Source organism: Monodelphis domestica, chromosome 7 (assembly GCF_027887165.1).
Source record: "Monodelphis domestica isolate mMonDom1 chromosome 7, mMonDom1.pri, whole genome shotgun sequence".
NCBI classification, from domain to species: Eukaryota; Metazoa; Chordata; class Mammalia; order Didelphimorphia; family Didelphidae; genus Monodelphis; species Monodelphis domestica.
In genome coordinates, this window is record NC_077233.1 from 194,873,019 (window position 1) to 194,892,747 (window position 19,729).

The following is a 19,729-nucleotide window of genomic DNA, read 5'->3' on the forward strand; positions in this document are numbered from 1 at the left end:
AAGGTGATCAGTTTCACATACTCTTCAGCCTGGCACTTTTTCTCTAGTGCCAGCCTCTGTCACAAGGGGAGCTGACGAAATTGTCAAATAAAATAGTATAGAGGAAAAGAGAAGAGATGGCAGGACAGAGTATTGTGGATTATTTACTTTTAGCAGGTATGACCTAATCCTAGAGCAGTGATGCCGAACATTTTAGAAACTGAGGGCCCAAACTGCACCCTCACACAGCATATGAGCCACCCCTTTACCCCAGACAGAGGAGGAAGGAAGTGCTCCCACTGGGCTCCTGGGCAGAGGGATGGTCATGTGAGAAATTTCCTTAGGTGTGGTGAAGAGGGGGAGGGGAGCAGCCCCCTCTGGCAAATGTGCCATAGGCTTGCCAACACAGTCCTAGATGAATATCTAGTAAATAAGACTAAGAAGGAATAGTCAGAGGAGAATCATGATAGAAAAGAAAGAAAAAGCATCAAGGAAATTAGGATGATTGATATATTAAAAGCTGTAGAGAGGTCAAAACAGATGATGACTGAAAAAAATACATTACATTTCACATTTAAGAGATCATTGGTAACTTTGGGGAGAACAATTTCAGTTGAATCATGAAGTTGGAAACCAGGCTGTAGAGAATTAAGAAAATAATAGAAGGGAAGGAAACAGCTATTGATGATAGAAAGTGTTTTCAAGGAGCTTAGCCACAAAAAGGAGAAGAGATATGGGACAATGGCTAGTGGAGATTGATAGATAAAGTGAGAGGTTGTTTGGAGAATAGGGAAGACATGAATATGTCTTCATTAAGTAAAGAAGCAGCCAGTAGGCAAAGATTGAAGATAAGTGAATTCAGTTGGTGAGAGGAAATATACACAGTTGGTGATAAGTAAATTATGACAGGAGACAAAAGGGTATAAAAGTAAGGCAATGAATGGTGGAAATAGTCCAGGGCAGAGTTTCATATCAGCAATATGATAAAGGTGCCGCAAACAGCTTTTATACTGTTTTCTTCTCTTGAAGAATGACAAATGTCAGTGCAGAGGTGAGAGCCTGGGAAAGAACTTAAAGGTCAAAGGAATACTTTCAGTGAGGATGAAGAACAGGAGTTGGGGGGCAAGGTAAAAAGAGAGGAAGAATGACAAAAGACTGTGATCAAATAAAGGAATTTTAGAGTTCATGAACATAGAAGTGGTACTGTTGGTGGTGATGCCAATTTGATTGGCCCCAGGTCTTGTAGCCTTGGAAAGCTCCAGAAGTAGCAGCACTGCAAGGCTGCAATTAATCATTTAAAAGTTTGGTTTGATGTCAAGATGGCCGCATAGAAGGAGCAGAAGTTCAGACCTCTGAAAACCCTTCCTTAACGATCACAAACTGAATGCTCCTAGGGAACTGAAAATCAAAACCAACAACAAGACAGAGCCAAGGAATCCTCTTGCTGGACTCAACTCAAAAGGTACCCCCACCCCGCCAAAGCCAGAATCCAAGAACACTCAAGTTTAAGGGGAAGGCAGAAGGAAGGTCCCAGGGCCGATCCCCCCCCCCCCAATCTAGAGAGCTGGGCCTCCAGCACCAGAGGGAACCTCTGAGTGGGCAAAGGTGTTGGTCTGGAGGGTGTACCTTGTGGGCATGGCAGTTCCAAGCTTGGAGTGTCGAGCACAGATGGAGGGGAAGGAGCTGGAGGGGGAGCTGGCAGCCTGGTCAGAGCCATGGAAATCTTCCATACTGCTCCAGCCTTCCAGGAGGTTTTTGGTCTCAGAGCACACCTAGCCCAACCCAGCTGAACTTAATCCCATCAAAAGTCTTCAGAACTCAGGGAAGCCTAGGCTAAAAAACTGACTGCTGGACTTTAATCCAATCAAAAGCCTCCAGAGGATAGGGAAGGGCAAACTCTAACACTCCTTCCCCAGAGACTGCACCAAGAGATCTAACAAAGCTCCAAGAGGGGAGACTGACAGAAAGTCCCCAAAACCAAAAAAATGAGAGGAGCAAAAGCACAGACAAATATGGGGAGCAAAGAAGGGGGTAAATATGAGCAAACAACAGAAAAAGAAGAAAGAAATTACAATTGACAGCTTCTGCACAGGCAACGAGCCAAGAACAAACAATACACAGGAGGATGCAAGTAATAAAACAGAAATCTCAGAACTGGACACAGGCTTTGGAAGAACTCAAAATGTAATTCCAAACACAACTAAGAGAGGCTGAAGGCAACTGGGACAAGAATTTAAAAACTAAGATAAGTCATCTGGAAACAGAAAATAGTGTTTTGAAAGCCAGAATCAACCAGCTTGAAAATGAGGCAAAGGAGATAAAAGATGAGGCAAAGAAGCTGAAAGATGAGGCAAAGGAGAAGAGAGATGAGGTAAAGAGAATGAAAGATAACCTCCAAAGAAAATCAGTCCAGAAGGAGAAGGATGACCAAAAAGCCAGGGATGAAATGCAGTCTTTAAGAACCAGAATAAAACAACTAGAATCAAGTGACCTCACAAGACAGCATGACACTATAAAACAAAACTAAAAGAATGAAAAAATTGAGGAAAATATGAAGCATCTTATTCACAAAACAGAGGATTTAGAAAATCATTCAAGGAGAGACAATTTAAGAATCATTGGTCTACCAGAAGACCATGACAAAAGAAAAAGCCTGGACATAATACTACAGGAAATTATTCAGGAAAACTGCCCTGATAGTCTGGAACAAGAGGGAAAAGTGGAGATTGAAAGAATCCACAGACCACCTCCTGTTCTTAATCCCCAACTGACAACACCCAGAAATGTTATAGCCAAACTCAAGAACTATCAAAGAAAAGATATTACAAGCTGCCAAGAAAATTACAAGCTGCCAAGTCATTCAGATACCATGGAACCACAGTGAGGATAACACAGGATCTGGCTGTATCCACACTGAAGGACAGAAAGGCATGGAATATGATATTCCGGAAAGCAAGGGAACTAGGTCTACAACCAAGAATCAACTACCCAGCAAAACTGACTATATTCTTACAGGGGAAAGTATGGCCATTCAACAAAATAGAAGAATTCCAAAATTTGTAAAGAAAAGACCAGACCTGAACAGAAAATTTGATGTCCAAGCACAGAACTCAAGAGAATCATCAAAAGGTAATTAAAAAAAGGGAAAAAAGAAAAACAAAACAAAATAAACAAACAAACAACCCTTTTTTAAGAGACTCAATAAGTTAAAATGTTATGTATCCCTATAAGAAAAGAGGTCATTGGTAACTCTTAAAAACTGTTATCACCTGGGCACCTAGAAGGATTACACTTAGAGGGAACAGTGACAAACTGTATAGGATGAAAGGACAAGACAGAAATAGATATATAGATATATGCAGGCATAAATACATATACATATGTATATATATATGTATATATATATATACACAACTAGAGCTAAGAGGTTAATACTAAAAGAAATGGGAAAGAAACAAATGGGGGTAAATTTATATATCACAAAGAAGCTCATGGTGGGAGGGGGGAGAACATCAATACACTGGAAGGGTAAAGAGGTTGGAGATAGGAAATACTCAACTCTTACGTGTATTGAAATTGACCCAAAGAGGGAAGAACAATCCAATTCATTGGGGCAGAGAATAGATTTGCGCCCTATAGGGGAGTAGAAGGGTAACAAACAGACTGGTGGGGAGGAAAGCAGTACAAGGGAGGGAGAAGGTGGAGGGGTAGTTTTAGAAAGACTACAGGGAAAATAAGGGGGGAATAAGAAGGGAGGGGTAGAAAGGGAAGTAAAATAAGGGTGGGAACTAGGGGGATTGATTAAAAACAAACATTGGTGTAGAAGGAAGTAGTGAAAGAAGAAAAGGCAGGACCAGGAGTAGAAATCAAAATGCTGGGAAATACAAAGCTAGTAATCATAACTCTGAATATGAATGGAATTAACTCACCCATAAAATGCAAGCAAAAAGCAGAGTGGATTAGAATCCAAAAACCTACCATATGCTATCTACAAGAAACACACATGAGGAAGGTAGATATGCATAGGGTAAAAGTAAGAGGATGGAGCCAAATCTATTGGGCATCAACTGATAAAAAGAAGGCAGGAGTCGCAATCATGATATCTGACAAAGCCACAGTAAAAATAAATCTAGTTGAAAGAGATAGGGAAGGTAAATTAAATCCTGATAAAAGGCAGTATAGACAATGAGAAAATATCAGTACTCAACATGTATGCACCAAATGGCATAGCATCCAAATTTCTAAAGGAGAAATGAGTGGAACTCAAGGAGAAATAGAAAAACTATACTAGTGGGAGACCTTCCTCTATCTGAACTAGATAAATCAACCCAAAAAATATATAAGAAAGAGGTAAGAGAAGTGAATGAAATCTTAGAAAAATTAGAGTTAGTAGACATATGGAGAAAAATAAATAGGGACAGAAAGGAATACACCTTCTTTTCAGCAGCACATGGTACATTCACAAAAATTGACCATATATTAGGGCATAAAAACATTGCAAACAAGTACAAAAGAGCAGAAATAACAAATGCAACCTTCTCAGATCACAATGCAATGAAAATAATAATTAGTAAGGGTACACAGAGGTAAATCAAAAATTAATTGGAAACTAAACAATATGATTCTCCAAAACCGGTTAAAGAACAAATCATAGGAAACAATTAATAACTTCTTTGAAGAAAATGACAATGATGAAACATCCTTTCAAAACCTATGGGATGCAGCCAAAGCAGTACCCAGGGGGAAATTTGTATCCTTGAGTTCATATTTTAACAAATTAAGAAGGGCAGAGGTCAATGAATTGGGCATGCAAATTTAAAAATTAGAAAGTGAACAAATTAAAAATCATCAGATGAAGACTAAATTAGAGATCCTAAAGCTGAAAGGAGAAATTAATAAAATTGAACGTCAAAGAACTATTGATTTAATAAATAAGACTAGAAGCTGGTACTTTAAAAAAACAAATAAAATAGACAAAGTACTGGTCAGTCTAATTAAAAAAAGTAAAGAAGAAAATCAAATTGATAGTATCCAAGATGAAAAGGGAGACCTCACCTCTAATGAAGAGGAAATTAAGGCAATCATTAAAAATTATTATGCCCAATTATATGGCAACAAATATAGCAATATAGGTGATATAGATGAATATTTATAAAAATATAAACTGCCTAGAGTAACAGAGGAAGAAATAAATTACCTAAACAACCCCATATCAGAAAAAGAAATTGAACAAGCCATCAAAGAACTCCCTAAGAAAAAATCCCCAGGTCCAGATGGATTCACAAATGAATTCTATCACACATTCAAAGAAGAATGAATCCAAATATTATACAAACTATTTGACAGAATAAGCAAAGAAGGAGTTCTACCAAATTCATTTTATGACACAAACACAGTACTGATCCCCAAACCAGGAAGATCAAAAACAGAAAGAAAACTATAGACCAATCTTCTTAATGAATATAGATGCAAAAATCTTAAATAGGATACTAGCAAAAAGACTTCAGCAAGTCATCAGAAGGGTTATTCACTATGACCAGGAGGATTCATACCAGGAATGCAAGGATGGTTCAATATTAGGAAAACCATCCGCATAATTGACCATATTAATAAGCAAACCAATAAAAATCACATGATTATCTCAATAGATGCAGAAAAAGCCTTTGATAAAATATAACACCCATTCCTACTGAAAACACTAGGAAGTATAGGAAGAGAAGGGCCTTTCCTAAAAATAATAAACAGTATATATCTAAAACCATCAGCAAACATCATCTGCAATGGGGATAAACTAGAAGCCTTCCCAATAAGATCAGGAGTGAAACAAGGATGCCCATTATCACCTCTATTATTTAACATTGTACTAGAAACACTAGCAGTAGCAATTAGAGAAGAAAAAGAAATTGAAGGTATTAAAATTGGCAATGAGGAGACTAACCTCTTTGCAGAGGATATGATGGTTTACTTAAAGAATCCTAGAGAATCAACCAAAAAGCTAGTTGAAACAATCAACAATTTTAGCAAAGTTGCAGGATACAAAATAAACCTGCATAAGTCATCAACATTTCTATATACCTCCAACCCATTTCAGCAGCAAGAATTAGAAAGAGAAATTCAATTTAAAATCACCCTAGACAATATAAAACACTTAGGAATCTATCTGCTGAGACAAACATAGGAACTATATGAACACAACTACAAAACACTCTCCACACAATTAAAACTAGATCTAAACAATTGGAGAAACATTGATTGTTCATGGGTGTGATGAGCTAACATAATAAAAATGACAATCCTATCCAAATTAATTTACTTATTTAGTGCCATACCCACTGAACTACCAAAAAACTTTTTTACTGAATTAGAAAAAACCATAACAAAGTTCATTTGGAAGAACAAAAGATCAATGATATCCAGGGAAATCATGAAAAAAAATGCAAAGGAAGGAGGACTTGCAGTCTCAGATCTCAAACTATACTATAAAGCAGTGGTTATCAAAACAATTTGGTACTGGTTAAGAAACAGAAAGGAGGATCAGTGGAATAGGCTAGGGGTAAATGACCTCAGCAGGGCAGTCTATGATAAACCCAAAGATCCCAGCTTTGGGGACAAAAACTCACTTTTTGATAAAAAAAACTGCTGGGAAAATTAGAATACAGTATGGGAGAGATTAGGTTTAGATCAACATCTCACACTCTACACCATGATAAACTCAGAATGGGTGAATGACCTGAATATTAAGAAGGAAACTATAAGCAAATTAGGCAAACACAGAATAGTATGCTTGTGAGATCTTTGGGAAAGGAAAGACTTTAAAACCAAGCAAGAGCTAGAAAAAAATCACAAAATGTAAAACCAATAATTTTGATTACATCAAATTAAAATGTTTTTGCACAAACAAAACCAATGCACCCAAAATTAGAAGGGAAGCAACTAATTGGGAAATAATCTTCATCACAAAAACCTCTGACAAAGGTCTAATTACTCAAATTTATAAAGAGCTAAACCAATTGTACAAAAAATCAAGCCATTCTTCAATTGATAAATGGGCAAGAGACACGAATAGGCAATTTTCAGTTAAAGAAATCAAAACTATTAATAAGCACATGAAAAAGTGTTCTAAATCTCTTATAATCAGAGAAATGCAAATCAAAACAACTCTGAGGTATCACCTCACATCTAGCAGATTGGCTAACATAACAGCAAAGGAAAGTAATGAATGCTGGAGGGGATGTGGCAAAGTGGGGACATTAATGCATTGCTGGTGGAGTTGTGAATTGATCCAATCATTCTGGAAGGCAATTTGGAACTATGCCCAAAGGTTACTCAAAGACTGTCTGGCCTTTGATCCAGTCATAGCACTGCCGGGTTTGTACCCCAAAGAGATAATAAGGAAAAAGACATGTATAAAAATATTTATAGCTGCGCTCTTTTTGGTGGCAAAAAAAAAATGGAAAATGAGGGGATGCCCATCAATTGAGGAATGGCTGAACAAATTGTGGTATATGTTGGTGATGGAATACTATTGTGCTCAAAGGAATAATAAAGTGGAGGAATTTCATGGGGACTGGAACAACCTCCAAGAAATGATGCAAAGTTAGAGGAGCAGAACCAGGAAAGCATTGTACACAGAGACTGATACACTGTGGTACAATAGAATGTAATGGACTTATCCATTAGTGGCAATGCAATGACCCCTAACAACCTGGAGGAATCTACAAGAAAAACCAATATCCACATCCAGAGGAAACACTGTGGTGGTAAAAACACCAAAGAAAAACAACTGCTTGAATACATGGGTCGAAGGGATACAGTTGGGGGCGTAGACTCTAAATGAACATCCTAGTGTAAACAACAACATGGAAATGGGTTCTGATCAAGGACACAAGTAATACCCAATGTAATTGAGGGTTGGCTGTGGGAAGGGTGACTGGAGGGGAGGGAGGGAAACAATGTGATTATTGTAACCAAAGAATAATGTTCTAAATTGACTAAATAAACTAATTCGAATGGGAAAAAAAAAAGTTTGGTTTGATCATGAATCAGGGATTGCCTAAGATTGGGCAGCTGATCATTTTCTAAAGAAAAAGACTTTTTACTTACTAGTTGAAGAGAGGGGAAGCCAGAAATGCTGACACTTCTTTGATAGACCTGTCCAAGGTTTGGTGGAAGAGTAAACTGTTTTCTTATTTCAGCCGATGAGTACCTTTAATGAAAATAGAGAATATTAATGAAACAGTTGCTTTTAGAAATAAGTCCACTGGAGGGGCAGGTTGGTGGCTCAGTAGACTGAGAGACAGGCCTGGAATCAAGATGCCCTGGGTTCAAATTTGACCTCAGACTCTTCCTAGCTGTGTGACCCTGAGCAAATCATTTAATCCCCATGGCCTAGCCCTTACTGCTCTTCTGCCTTAGAACCAGTACATACAGGGGATAGCTGGGAGGACTTGGGTTTTAATCTGGCATCAGATACTTCCTACCTATGTGACCCTGCGCAAGTCACTTAACCCCAGTTGCCTAGCCCTTTCCATTCTTTTGCCCTGGAACTTATTCTCTGGATTGATTCTAAGACAGGAGGGTTTGAAATGAAAAAAAGGAAGAAGGAAAGAGGAAGGAAGGAAGGAAGGAAGGAAGGAAGGAAGGAAGGAAGGAAGGAAGGAAGGAAGGAAGGAAGGAAGGAAGGAAGGAAGGAAGGAAGGAAGGAAGGAAGGAAGAAATGCGAAGGAAGGAAGGAAGGGAGGGAGGAAGGAAGGCAGGGAGGAAGAAAGAAGTCCATTGATGGTTAATGCTAATCATCATAAAGCAGCTGACATTATATAGCACTTTACAGTAATTTCATTTTGAGCCTCACAAGAGCCTTAGGAAGTGAGCCCTACAGAATCTCTAATACCCATTTTATAGATGAAGAAATAGGCTCAGACTTGCCCATGGTTATATTACTAAAACCGGTAAAACTGGGACTCAGATTTATTTTTTTTTTTTGCATTTGCATAAAAAGATAAAAGAAATGCTTGCACAATTTCAAGTATTTTAAAGAAGCTTAACTTCTTATCTATGGGAAAATAATTAATAATAAAAATGACAGCTAAATTTATATGGCACATTAAAGTATGCAAAAAGCTTTACATATGGTTTCTCTTTTGGTCCTCTAAGGTAGGCGCTCTTATGATCTTCATTGTGCAAATGAGGAAATTGAGACAGAAAGAAGTTAAGTGACTTGAACAGGGTCACACAGTTAATACAAATTGGTCTTTTAGATTATTCTCTCCATAATTACAAACCAGGAGATATGGTATATGTCAAAAATTTTGCTAAAACATCAGCAACACAAGAGAGTTGCTTAGGTCCTCATACTGTTGTGTTAGTTTCTCCATCTTCAGTAAAAGTTTTGGGTAGAGATTCATGGTCTCATTGTTCACATATAAAAATAGCACATGGTATTAATAATGAAAATGTACAAATCATCAAGGAAGAAAACGAAGAAGAGATCGTAGGAAGTTAGAATCATCAGTCAAATTGAGTCTGCAGTCAAAAAGATTGGTAAGGAGAGGACCATTACAGTGGAAGAGGACAACGCAGATGAAGAGGAGAATTCAGGAATTAATGGACATTGTTAAAAGACTGAAAACTGATAAATTTAAAGACTTTGGGAAGTTTGCAATGAAGACAATTATAGGATTAATGGACTAATGAATTAATACTGTATTATAGCACAAAATAACATAGCACTTATTCACACACACAAACACAAATATATTTACTACTATAGAATTGCAGAAGAAAACCTCTTCAAGCAAGAGGAGATGCGAAGAGAAGGAAAGATCCGAAGTAGTAGTAAATATATATTGCATGCAAAAGTAACAATATAACAAAACATAAACATGGTCAGTTTACATTGAATCACTACATAAACAAGTGAAACAATGTATAGTTAGGGTACTAACATTGTTATATTAGCTATAGATAAATAAGTTAATCACTAACAAAATGTAGTTAGATACTTAGATTTAGTTTAAGTATAGAAATCTAGTTCGAAGAATTTTGAAGATAGGGATTAGTTAGGTAGGATTAAATAGATAAGAAAATTAGAATTTGAATTGCACTATATCATATATTATACAACACAAATAACATATAATATCACATATCAAACAAAATTGTAAATACATATGTAAATAGTGAGTATAATCGGATTGTAAATTAATGGTATTATGGTGTATGTGTATGTAACGTGTAAATAGGAATTGTGTATAGCTTACATGTATATGTTGTGTGTATTGCTATATGTGTATATGTGTATAAATATGTACATAGCTCATTTATGTATATTGTTACATGTATTTGCATAAGTGAGTTTAATGTTTGATTTTATTTTTAGTGTAAAACTTATGCAATGTTGTGTTTATTGTAATTTTCAAAAAAATTTTTCTGAATAGTAGTACAATGTTCTGTGTTAGTTGATAATAGTATTTTGAGTTTGATGTTTGCATGGAAGTTATGTTCATCTTTTGTTTTGATGTTATTTACTTGTTTTGCTTTTGCTTTTGTTTCACATTTGTACTTGTTCATTAAGTCCTTTTCCTTGTTAATATCCCTAGAATAGGTTAGTATTAGTTAGATTAAGATAGCTGAGTATAGGTTGTTTGTTATTTTGGGTAGATCTCTTAATTTAGGTAATTGGTAAGTATTTTAGGTTCTGCACAAATGCCAAAATAGTATTTTCAAAACGATTTGGGCTTTGTGCAAAGGGGAGACTGTAGCAAGCAAAGAAAGACTGTATTTTGATTGACAAGAGACATGTGACAGAGATCACATGGGACCCTGGGTCAAGATTCCAAGCAAGGAGGTTGGGGGTGGTTTGTCCCAACTGACAACAGTTTTTTCTTCTGGAGCAGAAGTGTGGCTGGTAGCTACAATTTCAACTTTAAAAGATACCACTGGTCCTTGGAAGACATCAGCTGTGGAGAGGGACTACTTTAGCCAGACTGCGGGTCAGCTGAACTGGAGAGTATAAGGAAGATTCATCTACTTGGCTAGGAGCTGTTATCTTTCCTTTTGGACTTTGGTCCATCTTGGACTCCACTTTGTGAGATATGTGGGACTTAACTTATTTAGCTTAGGAAGTTAGCCAATAAGACAGTTTTTAGGGAAAATTAGTTTTGGGGATAAGATTTAGAAATTTCCCTTCTCCTTGTTACCCTCATTCCCATCCCATTTCTCCATTAATAAACTCAAAATATTTAGATGTTTATCTCTTGTTTCTTCCCCTTAAACATCCCATAATACCAATACCTAACTTAGTGTTTGGACCCTTAGCCTTTCTTACTCTACATTGCACTGCCCCACCTAGCTGCCTAAGTGAATAGCCTATAAAAGCTACAACAGAACTATTTACTTCATAGGTTGATCAAAATCAGAAGCAGGGGTGTACTGGAGGCAACTTGAAGTGGCTCAAAAGAACTAGTTGTTTCATTTTCAGAGGGAGCATTCCCACCTCAGAAATCAGTAAACGCTGAGGAAATTTCAATGACTTGCCTAAGGTGATGGAGAATGTAAGAGGGAAAGGAGAATGCAGAAAGGTGGGCCTATTATATGCCAGGTACATTGCAAATATTATGTCATTTGATCCTTACAACAACCTTGGGAGATAACTAAAATTATCCCCATCTTACAGTTTGAGGAAACTGAAGCAAATAGACAAAATCACTTGCCCAGGGTCACACAGCTGGGACTGTGTTCTTCTGACTCTAAATTCAGTAATCTTCAAATTGTATCATGTAATTATAACACCACCTCCCTCATCATCATCATTATCACTAGCATTTATATTGTATCTACTATATGGTAGGCACTGTGCTAAGTGCTTTATAATTATCAATTCATTTGACTCTTACAACAACCCTTCAAGGTAGATGCTATTATTATCCACATTTTACAGAAGAGGAAACTGAAGTTAAGTGATTTGCCCAGGGTCACAGCTACTAAGTTTCTGAGGCTGCATTTGAACTCCAGGCCTAGTACACTATCCACTGCCTCACATAGCTGTTAGAGTTTGGGCTTTAAGTTTAGATACACAAGACCAACTCAGGAACCATCTGATCACAGCTACAAACACTTTTCACAATGAAAAATGGCAATTCCACCTAAATTAATTTACCTAGTCAGTGCCATACCAATCAAACTACCTGAAAATTATTTCACAGAGCTAGAAAAAATAATTCATCTGGTGAACAAAAGACCAAAAAATATGAAGGAAGGATGGCTTAGCTGTACCAGCTCTCAAACTGTATAATAAAGTGGCAACCATCAAAACAATCTTATACTGGCTAAGAAATAAGATCAATGGAAGAGATTAGGCACTCAACACTCAACACTCAACAGTAGTTAATGACCATAGTAACCTAGTGTTTGACAAATCCAAAGATCTAAGCTTTTAGAAGAACTAACTATCCCACAAAAACTGTTGGGAAAATTGGAAAACATTATGGCAGAAACTAGGCACAGATCATGCCATATGCCAAGTCAAAATGGATAGATGAGTTAGAAATAAATACCATAAACAAATTAGGAGAGAATGGAATGGTTTACTTGTCAAATATATGAATAAAGGAAGAATTTGTGTCCAAACAAGATATAGAGAACATAGATACAAATACATAAAAGATATAAGGTATAAAATAGATAACTCTGACTACATTAAAAAGGGTTTGCATGAACAAAATCAATGCAATCAAGATTAGAACGGAAACAGGAAACTGAGGAAAATGTTTATACAAGTATCTCTGCCAAAGGCTTCATTTCTCAAATATAAAGAGAACTGAATCAAATTTATGAGAATATAAGCCATTTCCACAACTGACAAATGGTCAAAGGAAATAAACAGGTACTTCTTCAATGAAGTATTTTTAGTCATGTAAAAATGGTCCAAATCACTATTAATTAGAGAACTGCAAATTAGAACAACTTTGAGGTACCACCTAGTACCTATCATACTGGCTAATATGACAAAAAAAGAAAATAATAAATGTTGGGGGAGATGAGGAAAAAATGGATCATTAATACAATGTTGGTGGAATGTGAACTGATCCAACCATGAGTAGTTTGTATCCAAGCCCCAAAGGCCATAAAACTGTGTATATTCTGTGGCCCAGAAATACCTAGCAATAGATATATATCCCCAAAAGATCAAATAGGGGGAAAGGACCTACTTGCACAGAAATATTTATAGCAGTTCTTTTGTAGTGGCAAAAAACTGGAAATTAAAGGGATGTACATCAACTGTGGAATGGTTGAACAAATTGCATTTTGATTGTAGTGGAATACTATTGTGCTCTAAGAAATGACCAGAAGGAACTAAAAGAATCTGAATGCAGACTGAAGCATACCATCCTTTACTTTGTTTCTTCCAAGGATTTTTCTCTAGTGTAAGCAATATGTCTCTTGTTTCACAAATGCCAGAGTGCCAGAAAATGTTTATTAAAAACTGTATCAACATATAATCTGGGGGGAAAAGAAACCTTTTTTGTTTGTTTGTTTGTTTTGTTTTGTTTTTTCAGAAAAAGAAAAAGAAGCCTAAATACAAATGTTAGGTTCATGTGTAAGTGCCAGGGTTTCTGAGACCAGCCTTCCTATTCCACCCTCAGCAAATTAGGAGGAAGAAGGCCCAGGATCTAAGGATCCAAGGCACTGGGGTCTTCAGATCCCCCTTAGAGCTCTTTACACCATCGAGAGAACTGTCAGAATTCTGACTGGAGAGGGAGTTCATCAGATAAAGTACCTAAAGCAGACTTACTTCCTGATGTTTCCAAAGTCAGTCAGTTAATGACAAGCACTTATTAAGTGCTCATTATGTATAAGACGCTGTGCTAAGGGCTGGGGATACCCAGTATAACTCAAAGGACCCTGACCTGAAGGAGCATATATTTTAATAGGAAGACAACATGTAAATAACTAGGTACAGAGGAGGCACATACAGAGTGGATAGAAGGTAAAATGAGAAGTCATCAGCCAGTTGGGGGAACTAGGGAAGGTTTCCTCTTGCAGAAGGTGGGATTTGCACTTAATTGCTATTCTGAGACTATAACAGCCCTAACTAAGCAGGACTAATACAAGGAGCCCCAGCAACTCAGCTTATTTTTTATTAACTTTGTACCACACTATGTTAAGTAAAAATTTGTTCCCCCCCCAAAATACCTGGTTCCCCATGTGGCCTGGGGCCTCACCCCTACCCTTTACATATTATATTAGATATATATCTATATTATAATTTGTCAGGTTCTTTGCAACTTCTAAGGCTTTAGTACTAAAGAGTAACTAAACATTAGCCACTTACCTGTATCTCTTTTTGCCCCAAAACATGTTTTTGGAGCTGAGTTGCCACCCCCAGACTTCCCTGACCCCAGTTTGGTGTCCTCAGCCTCTACTTTCCTGAGGTGAAGCTTCCCCTACCTGCCAAGGCTGTTACTAGTCACTTGCTGCCTACCAACCTAGAGCTACTTGCTGATCTACTCACCTGTTTCTAATCACCTGCCCCAAGTCAGCAGGCCTGACTGACCTTAGGACCCCATTATCCCCTGCCTGATGTATTCTGGTACTGACAGAGCCCCAGTTATGACAGTTTATATGGGGAATGTGTTTTCAGGTCTTCAGAATTCCAACATGGAATGAGGCAGGAATGCATTTCTTTTTTCCACCCCTATCCCTGTGCTATGACATGGTTGACAGGTAAGAAAGATGATAAAGGCCCAGAATTAGAATAAAGATTGACTTAGGATATTAGAGAACTGAATTAGAATAAAGAATGAATTAGAAGAAAGGGGAAAGGGGGCAGATTTGTGGAGCAGAGCTAGGGGTTAGGGGTGAAGATAAATGGGTTCTACTCATGAGATATAGCCAAGGTATAGGCTTTACCCTCCTCACCTGGGCCTCTTTTTTGCCTCTCCTTTCCCCTTTTCAAACCTCACAGCCAGCACTAGTGGCTGGTGCTAGAGGAGCTTTCTTGAAGTTTCCAGGAAGGTGACAGAATAAACTATCCCCTTTCCACCTTCTGCTGCCCTTTCTTCTTGCATCCCTCTTTCACTTGCTTTGCCACAGTCACAAGCCAAGCCTGGAGGAACCCTATCCATTGAGGACAAGATGGATTCTGAGGAGAGGGGAAAGGAGAAGGTTTTTATTTTCATCCACTCCATCCCCTTCCTCAGCACCTACACTTGTAAAGTCTGGAGAAGTAAGGAGAGAAAGAGTAAAGCAAGGGGGTGTAAGCTGGTGAGGAAAGTAGCAAGGGCTTTCTCCTTTGCCTCTTCTCTCCCCATCCTCGAGGCCAAGGCCCATCTGGCACCTGTAAAGTGAGGGAGTTGGGAGAGATGACCTCTAAGATCTCTTTCATTTGTAGCAAGCCCCTCCCCAACCCTGGACCAAGAAGAGAAGGATAGGATAGAGAGAAGTCAGTGCAGGCTTTGCAGTTGTTAGACCCAAAAGAGGGAAGGGGAAGAGCGATGGAAAGGAAGAGAGAATTTTCAGTTCTGAGCTGTTCATCTGGAGTGGAGGTTCCACTATTAGTTATGGGCACATTATAGGGATGTGGTAGAGAAGAATCAAAGGGGGCGTTAATTATGTAAGTAATTTGTCAGGTCCTGTCCAACTTCTAAGTTTTTAGTACTAAAAGTTAAGGACTTACTTGTGTATGTGTATATGTATATTAATAAAATGCATATATTATATACATTTGTGTATATAATACATACTCATTACATCACAAGATCCTTGATTCTGGCAGTGTGTCTCTATCTAGGCAAATTATAACACAACCATACTTCAGAAAATAGTCATCATGAGTTTCTATGGCCATCCCTCTCCTTCTTCTGTTATCTTGTGATCAGTATTCTGAGACCTCTCTCTTTCTCTCTCTCTCTCTCTCTTTCTCTCTCTCTCTCTCTCTCTCTCTCTCTGTCTCTCTCTTCCCTTTGTCTGTCTGTCTGCCTCTCCTCTCTGTCTCTCTATCTATATCTATCAACAGGTATAAATATACACACATGCATATAACCACATGTACACACACATAACACTTGTTATTGAAGTAGCATTGTGGAAAACTGCAGCATTTGATAGATTCAGCTCATATGTGGGTTACTTTTGTTAAACTGCTCCCCCCTTTTTCTTTCTTATCTTTGGTTAGTAGGGATGACACCCTGGTGGAGACAGGGCAAAGATATGTTGAAAAATGATAGTGAGTTAGAAACAACATATTTCAATAAAAATAAAAACTCAAATGCTATAGCAGATGCCAAGGATAATTATTCCCCCAACCTAAGTTACAAATTCCAAATATGGCTGATTCCAAAAATGACTGACCTCTCCTGACTTCTTTGCCAGTGTCCTGTGGGCAGCATTTCTTCAGGAAGTGGCCAGTAACAACAGCAAAATCAAACAAATGAGACCACTGACTGAAAGGTCAACCTTCATTCTGCCTGTTCAATATTATAGCTTGTCTATAATGCCACAAAAACCCCAAACCCAAAATGAAATGGAATATTTTCTTGCTTGCATGGGCAGCTATAACTTATAGAGATTAAGGGATCCAACAGAAGACAAGGGACCCAAGTGAATCCCATTGGCCATGACCAAGCTGACTTTTTCCCTGGTGGGATTGCCTTGTCCAGACTCCAAGATCTCTTGAGTAATATGTACATTTTGTGTTTCATACAATTTTTCTAAAAAAAAAATCTACTTGCTAGATTGAGGTTTTTTGGAGGATATATGAGACCTTCCTGGAAAGGATGTGGTGTTGTAGTGGAGTCAAAGAATGAGCTGAAGGATGGGCTCCTGAGTTCATTTTGGAAGCAAAATCTATTGTCCAGGGCCAAAGCCACAGTAAAATGTCTTTTTACCAAGAAATCAGAACCTCCCTACTTTTCCGTTCTCCCCAAGTGTCTGCTGGTATTTATGTTTTATATTTATAAGGTGGTAAAAAAATCTTCACTAAAGTTCTCATCTAGTGCCTCACTGATCCGTGGAGGAGACCTTGGGCCAAGCCTGTGGCAGGCCCTATTCAAATTGGAAAAATTTGTCAATGGTCTATAAGTCTGGCAAATCAATCAACCAACAAGCATTAATCAAATGCCTATTATGTGCCAGGTGCTAGGAGAAGTCCTTTAAAAAAATGCTTATAATTTAGTTAGGTGGAGACAACATGGGCACAAATAGGGTGTCCCAAGTCTTAGAGTGGTTTGAAGTTACTAAAGCTTCTGTTTAAGCTATTAAAACTTAAGTGTATATACAAAATGCATATGTAGGGGCAGCTAGGTGGCTTAGTGGATTGAGAGCCAAGCCCAGAGACGGGAGATCCTGGGTTCAAATCCTGATCAGAAACTTCCTAGCCATGTAACCTTGGGCAAGTCACTTAACTCTCATTGCCTAGCCCTTACCACTCTTCAGCCTTGGAACCAATACAGAGTATTTATTCTAAGATGGAAGGTAAGGTTTTTTTTTAATGTGTGTGTATGTGTGTATGTGTGTGTGTGTGTATACATACATATATGTATGTATGTAGGTTCAAAATTAATACAAGTTAATTTGGGGCAAAGGCACTAACAGAAAATGTTCATTTAGAAGATGTTATTAGATCAGAGCCTTTAAGGAAAAAAGAGATTCTTAAGGGCAAAGGTGAGGAGAAAATGAATTTCAGGTATAAAGGACAGCCAATACAAGGAAGTAGAGAAAGGAGATGGGATGTTGTGTATGGGGAACAGAGTCAAAAGGCCAGTTTGAATAGATCGTTGATGTTCAGCTATGTCCAGCTCTTCATGATCTTATCTGAGGATTTTCTTAGCAAGATGCTAGAATGGTTTGCCATTTCCTTCTGTAGCTAATCTGACTGAAGTAAATAAAGTTAAGGGACTTAGCCAGTCCACACAGGTAGGAGGTGTCTGAGGCCAGACTTGAATTCAGAAAATGAGTGTTTCTGACTCCAGGCCTGGAACTTTATCCACTGGGCCACCTAGCTGCTCTTTGACTATAATATATAAGAAAGGGAGTAATGTGCAATAAGGAGGAAAGGTAGGATTGGGTTACATTGTGAAGAATTTTAAATGCCAAACAAGAGTTTGTATTTGATTGTGCTGGGAATCGGGAGCCATGGAAGTTTATTGAATAGTGCAATCAATGATGAGTCCTAATTTATCAATCTAAGGACCAGTCAAACTGAGTGCAGAGTGGATAATCACCAGAGAGGTAGACCATCAGGTGATGAATTGAGGGCAGTGGGATTGGCTATAACAGTTCTTGAGACCATCTATCCTAGAGTAGTAGGGGATAGTAATCTACAATAGCTGAAGAAGGACCAGGAAAATTGTGGATTTCTGTAGTAAAAAACAAACAAACAAACTGCTTGATTTACCTTCTTTCCTGACAATGTTTGGCAAAATATCTTGACACACACACACAAATTTGGCATCCAGGCTGCAATGGATTAAAATATAGATTTCCAAAGCTGGAGACTACACTTAAAGTCATTCAAACCACCCGTAGGACCTGTTTTTACATCACCTGCTTCAACTCTGGCCATACTGCTGCTCCTTGGGTTCAGTCACTAAATGCATGTTACTTGTTACCCTTTTGAATGACAGAAAGCCAAATAGAGCAGTTCAGACCATTGTCCTTTCAATGGGACTTTTAAAATTGTTGTTATTCCTTCAGAAAGGTGTGTACAAATGAAATAGTTCAATGAAAAGTGGAGCAACTTAGAAAGGAGTGGAGAAAAACTTGTGTAAACACCAGCTATTATCATTGGCGATGTGACTTCAGCCCCGAAAAGCACAGAGAGCGTCGGACTGTCTGCATCTGCCCTCTTCATCTCTGCCTTGTCTACCTTGAAATGGGAAAGCTGCCTACATAAATACAAAAGCAGAGGAACTCCAAAATGGTTATTTGGCTTGCTGTCAAATCCCAGGCATTGCATGGCTTTGCTTTGTCCCAAGCATTTGGCTTCTAGCCCAGATTACACATGCCTCATGAGATATTTTCACAATGCTAGATTTGAATCCCAATAATTTTCTTTGATCTTTAATAGGAGGCACAAAGGAGCTCAAAGTGCTTTATAAACATCATCTCTATTTTTTAAACTGTTGTATCTATTATCTCCATTCTACATAGGATAATTGTTAGAGTTATGAAATAGCTTCATCACTAAAGCTAACATTGGATATGTTGTCAGAATGTGGAGGCTCAAATCTCACCACATCACTTATTCCCTATGTGACTGTGGGTTCACCCTTCTGGCTTAGTTTCCTTAGGTGACAAAAGGGTGAAATGGGCTAGAGAGCCATCAGATCTCTAAAGTCAACTCTAAATCAAGGATTCTATGAATCTGTGGGGGCAGCTAGGTAACAGAGTGGGTAGAGTGTTCCAGATCGGCTACTGCCATTCTTGAAACAAGATATTCCAAGCCCAGTACTCTATCCACTGCTGGTTCCAAAGTTGCCCCAGATATAAATTTTTATATGAACCTCTGATTCCATTGGGCAGGTAGGTGGCACACCTGGAATCAGGTAGATTCTTCTCCCTGAATGCAAATCTGACCTCAGACACTTATTAGTTGTGTGAGCCTAGCTAGGTAAATCACTTAACCCCATTTGCCTCAGTTTCCCCATCTGTAAAATAAGTTGGAGAAGAAAATGGCAAAGCACTCCAGTATCTTTTGTCCCAAAACCTCAAATGGGGCCATAAGGAGTCATATACAACTGAAAAAAAGATA

General features: G+C 38.1%; 1 protein-coding gene across 3 annotated transcripts in view; it reads right to left on the reverse strand.

Moving 5' to 3' along the window:
- Window positions 1-19,729, reverse strand: part of DOCK8 (dedicator of cytokinesis 8) — a 306,237-nt gene that overhangs the window by 231,649 nt on the left and 54,859 nt on the right. For 2 of the 3 annotated variants that reach the window (XM_056806227.1, XM_056806228.1), the window contains one exon: window positions 8,083-8,185. In XM_056806227.1, coding sequence (XP_056662205.1) covers window positions 8,083-8,185 — 103 coding nt within the window. Of the gene's footprint in view, window positions 1-8,082; window positions 8,186-14,491; window positions 14,571-19,729 lie in introns of those variants that run through there. The other variant, XM_056806230.1, reaches the window with a different exon arrangement.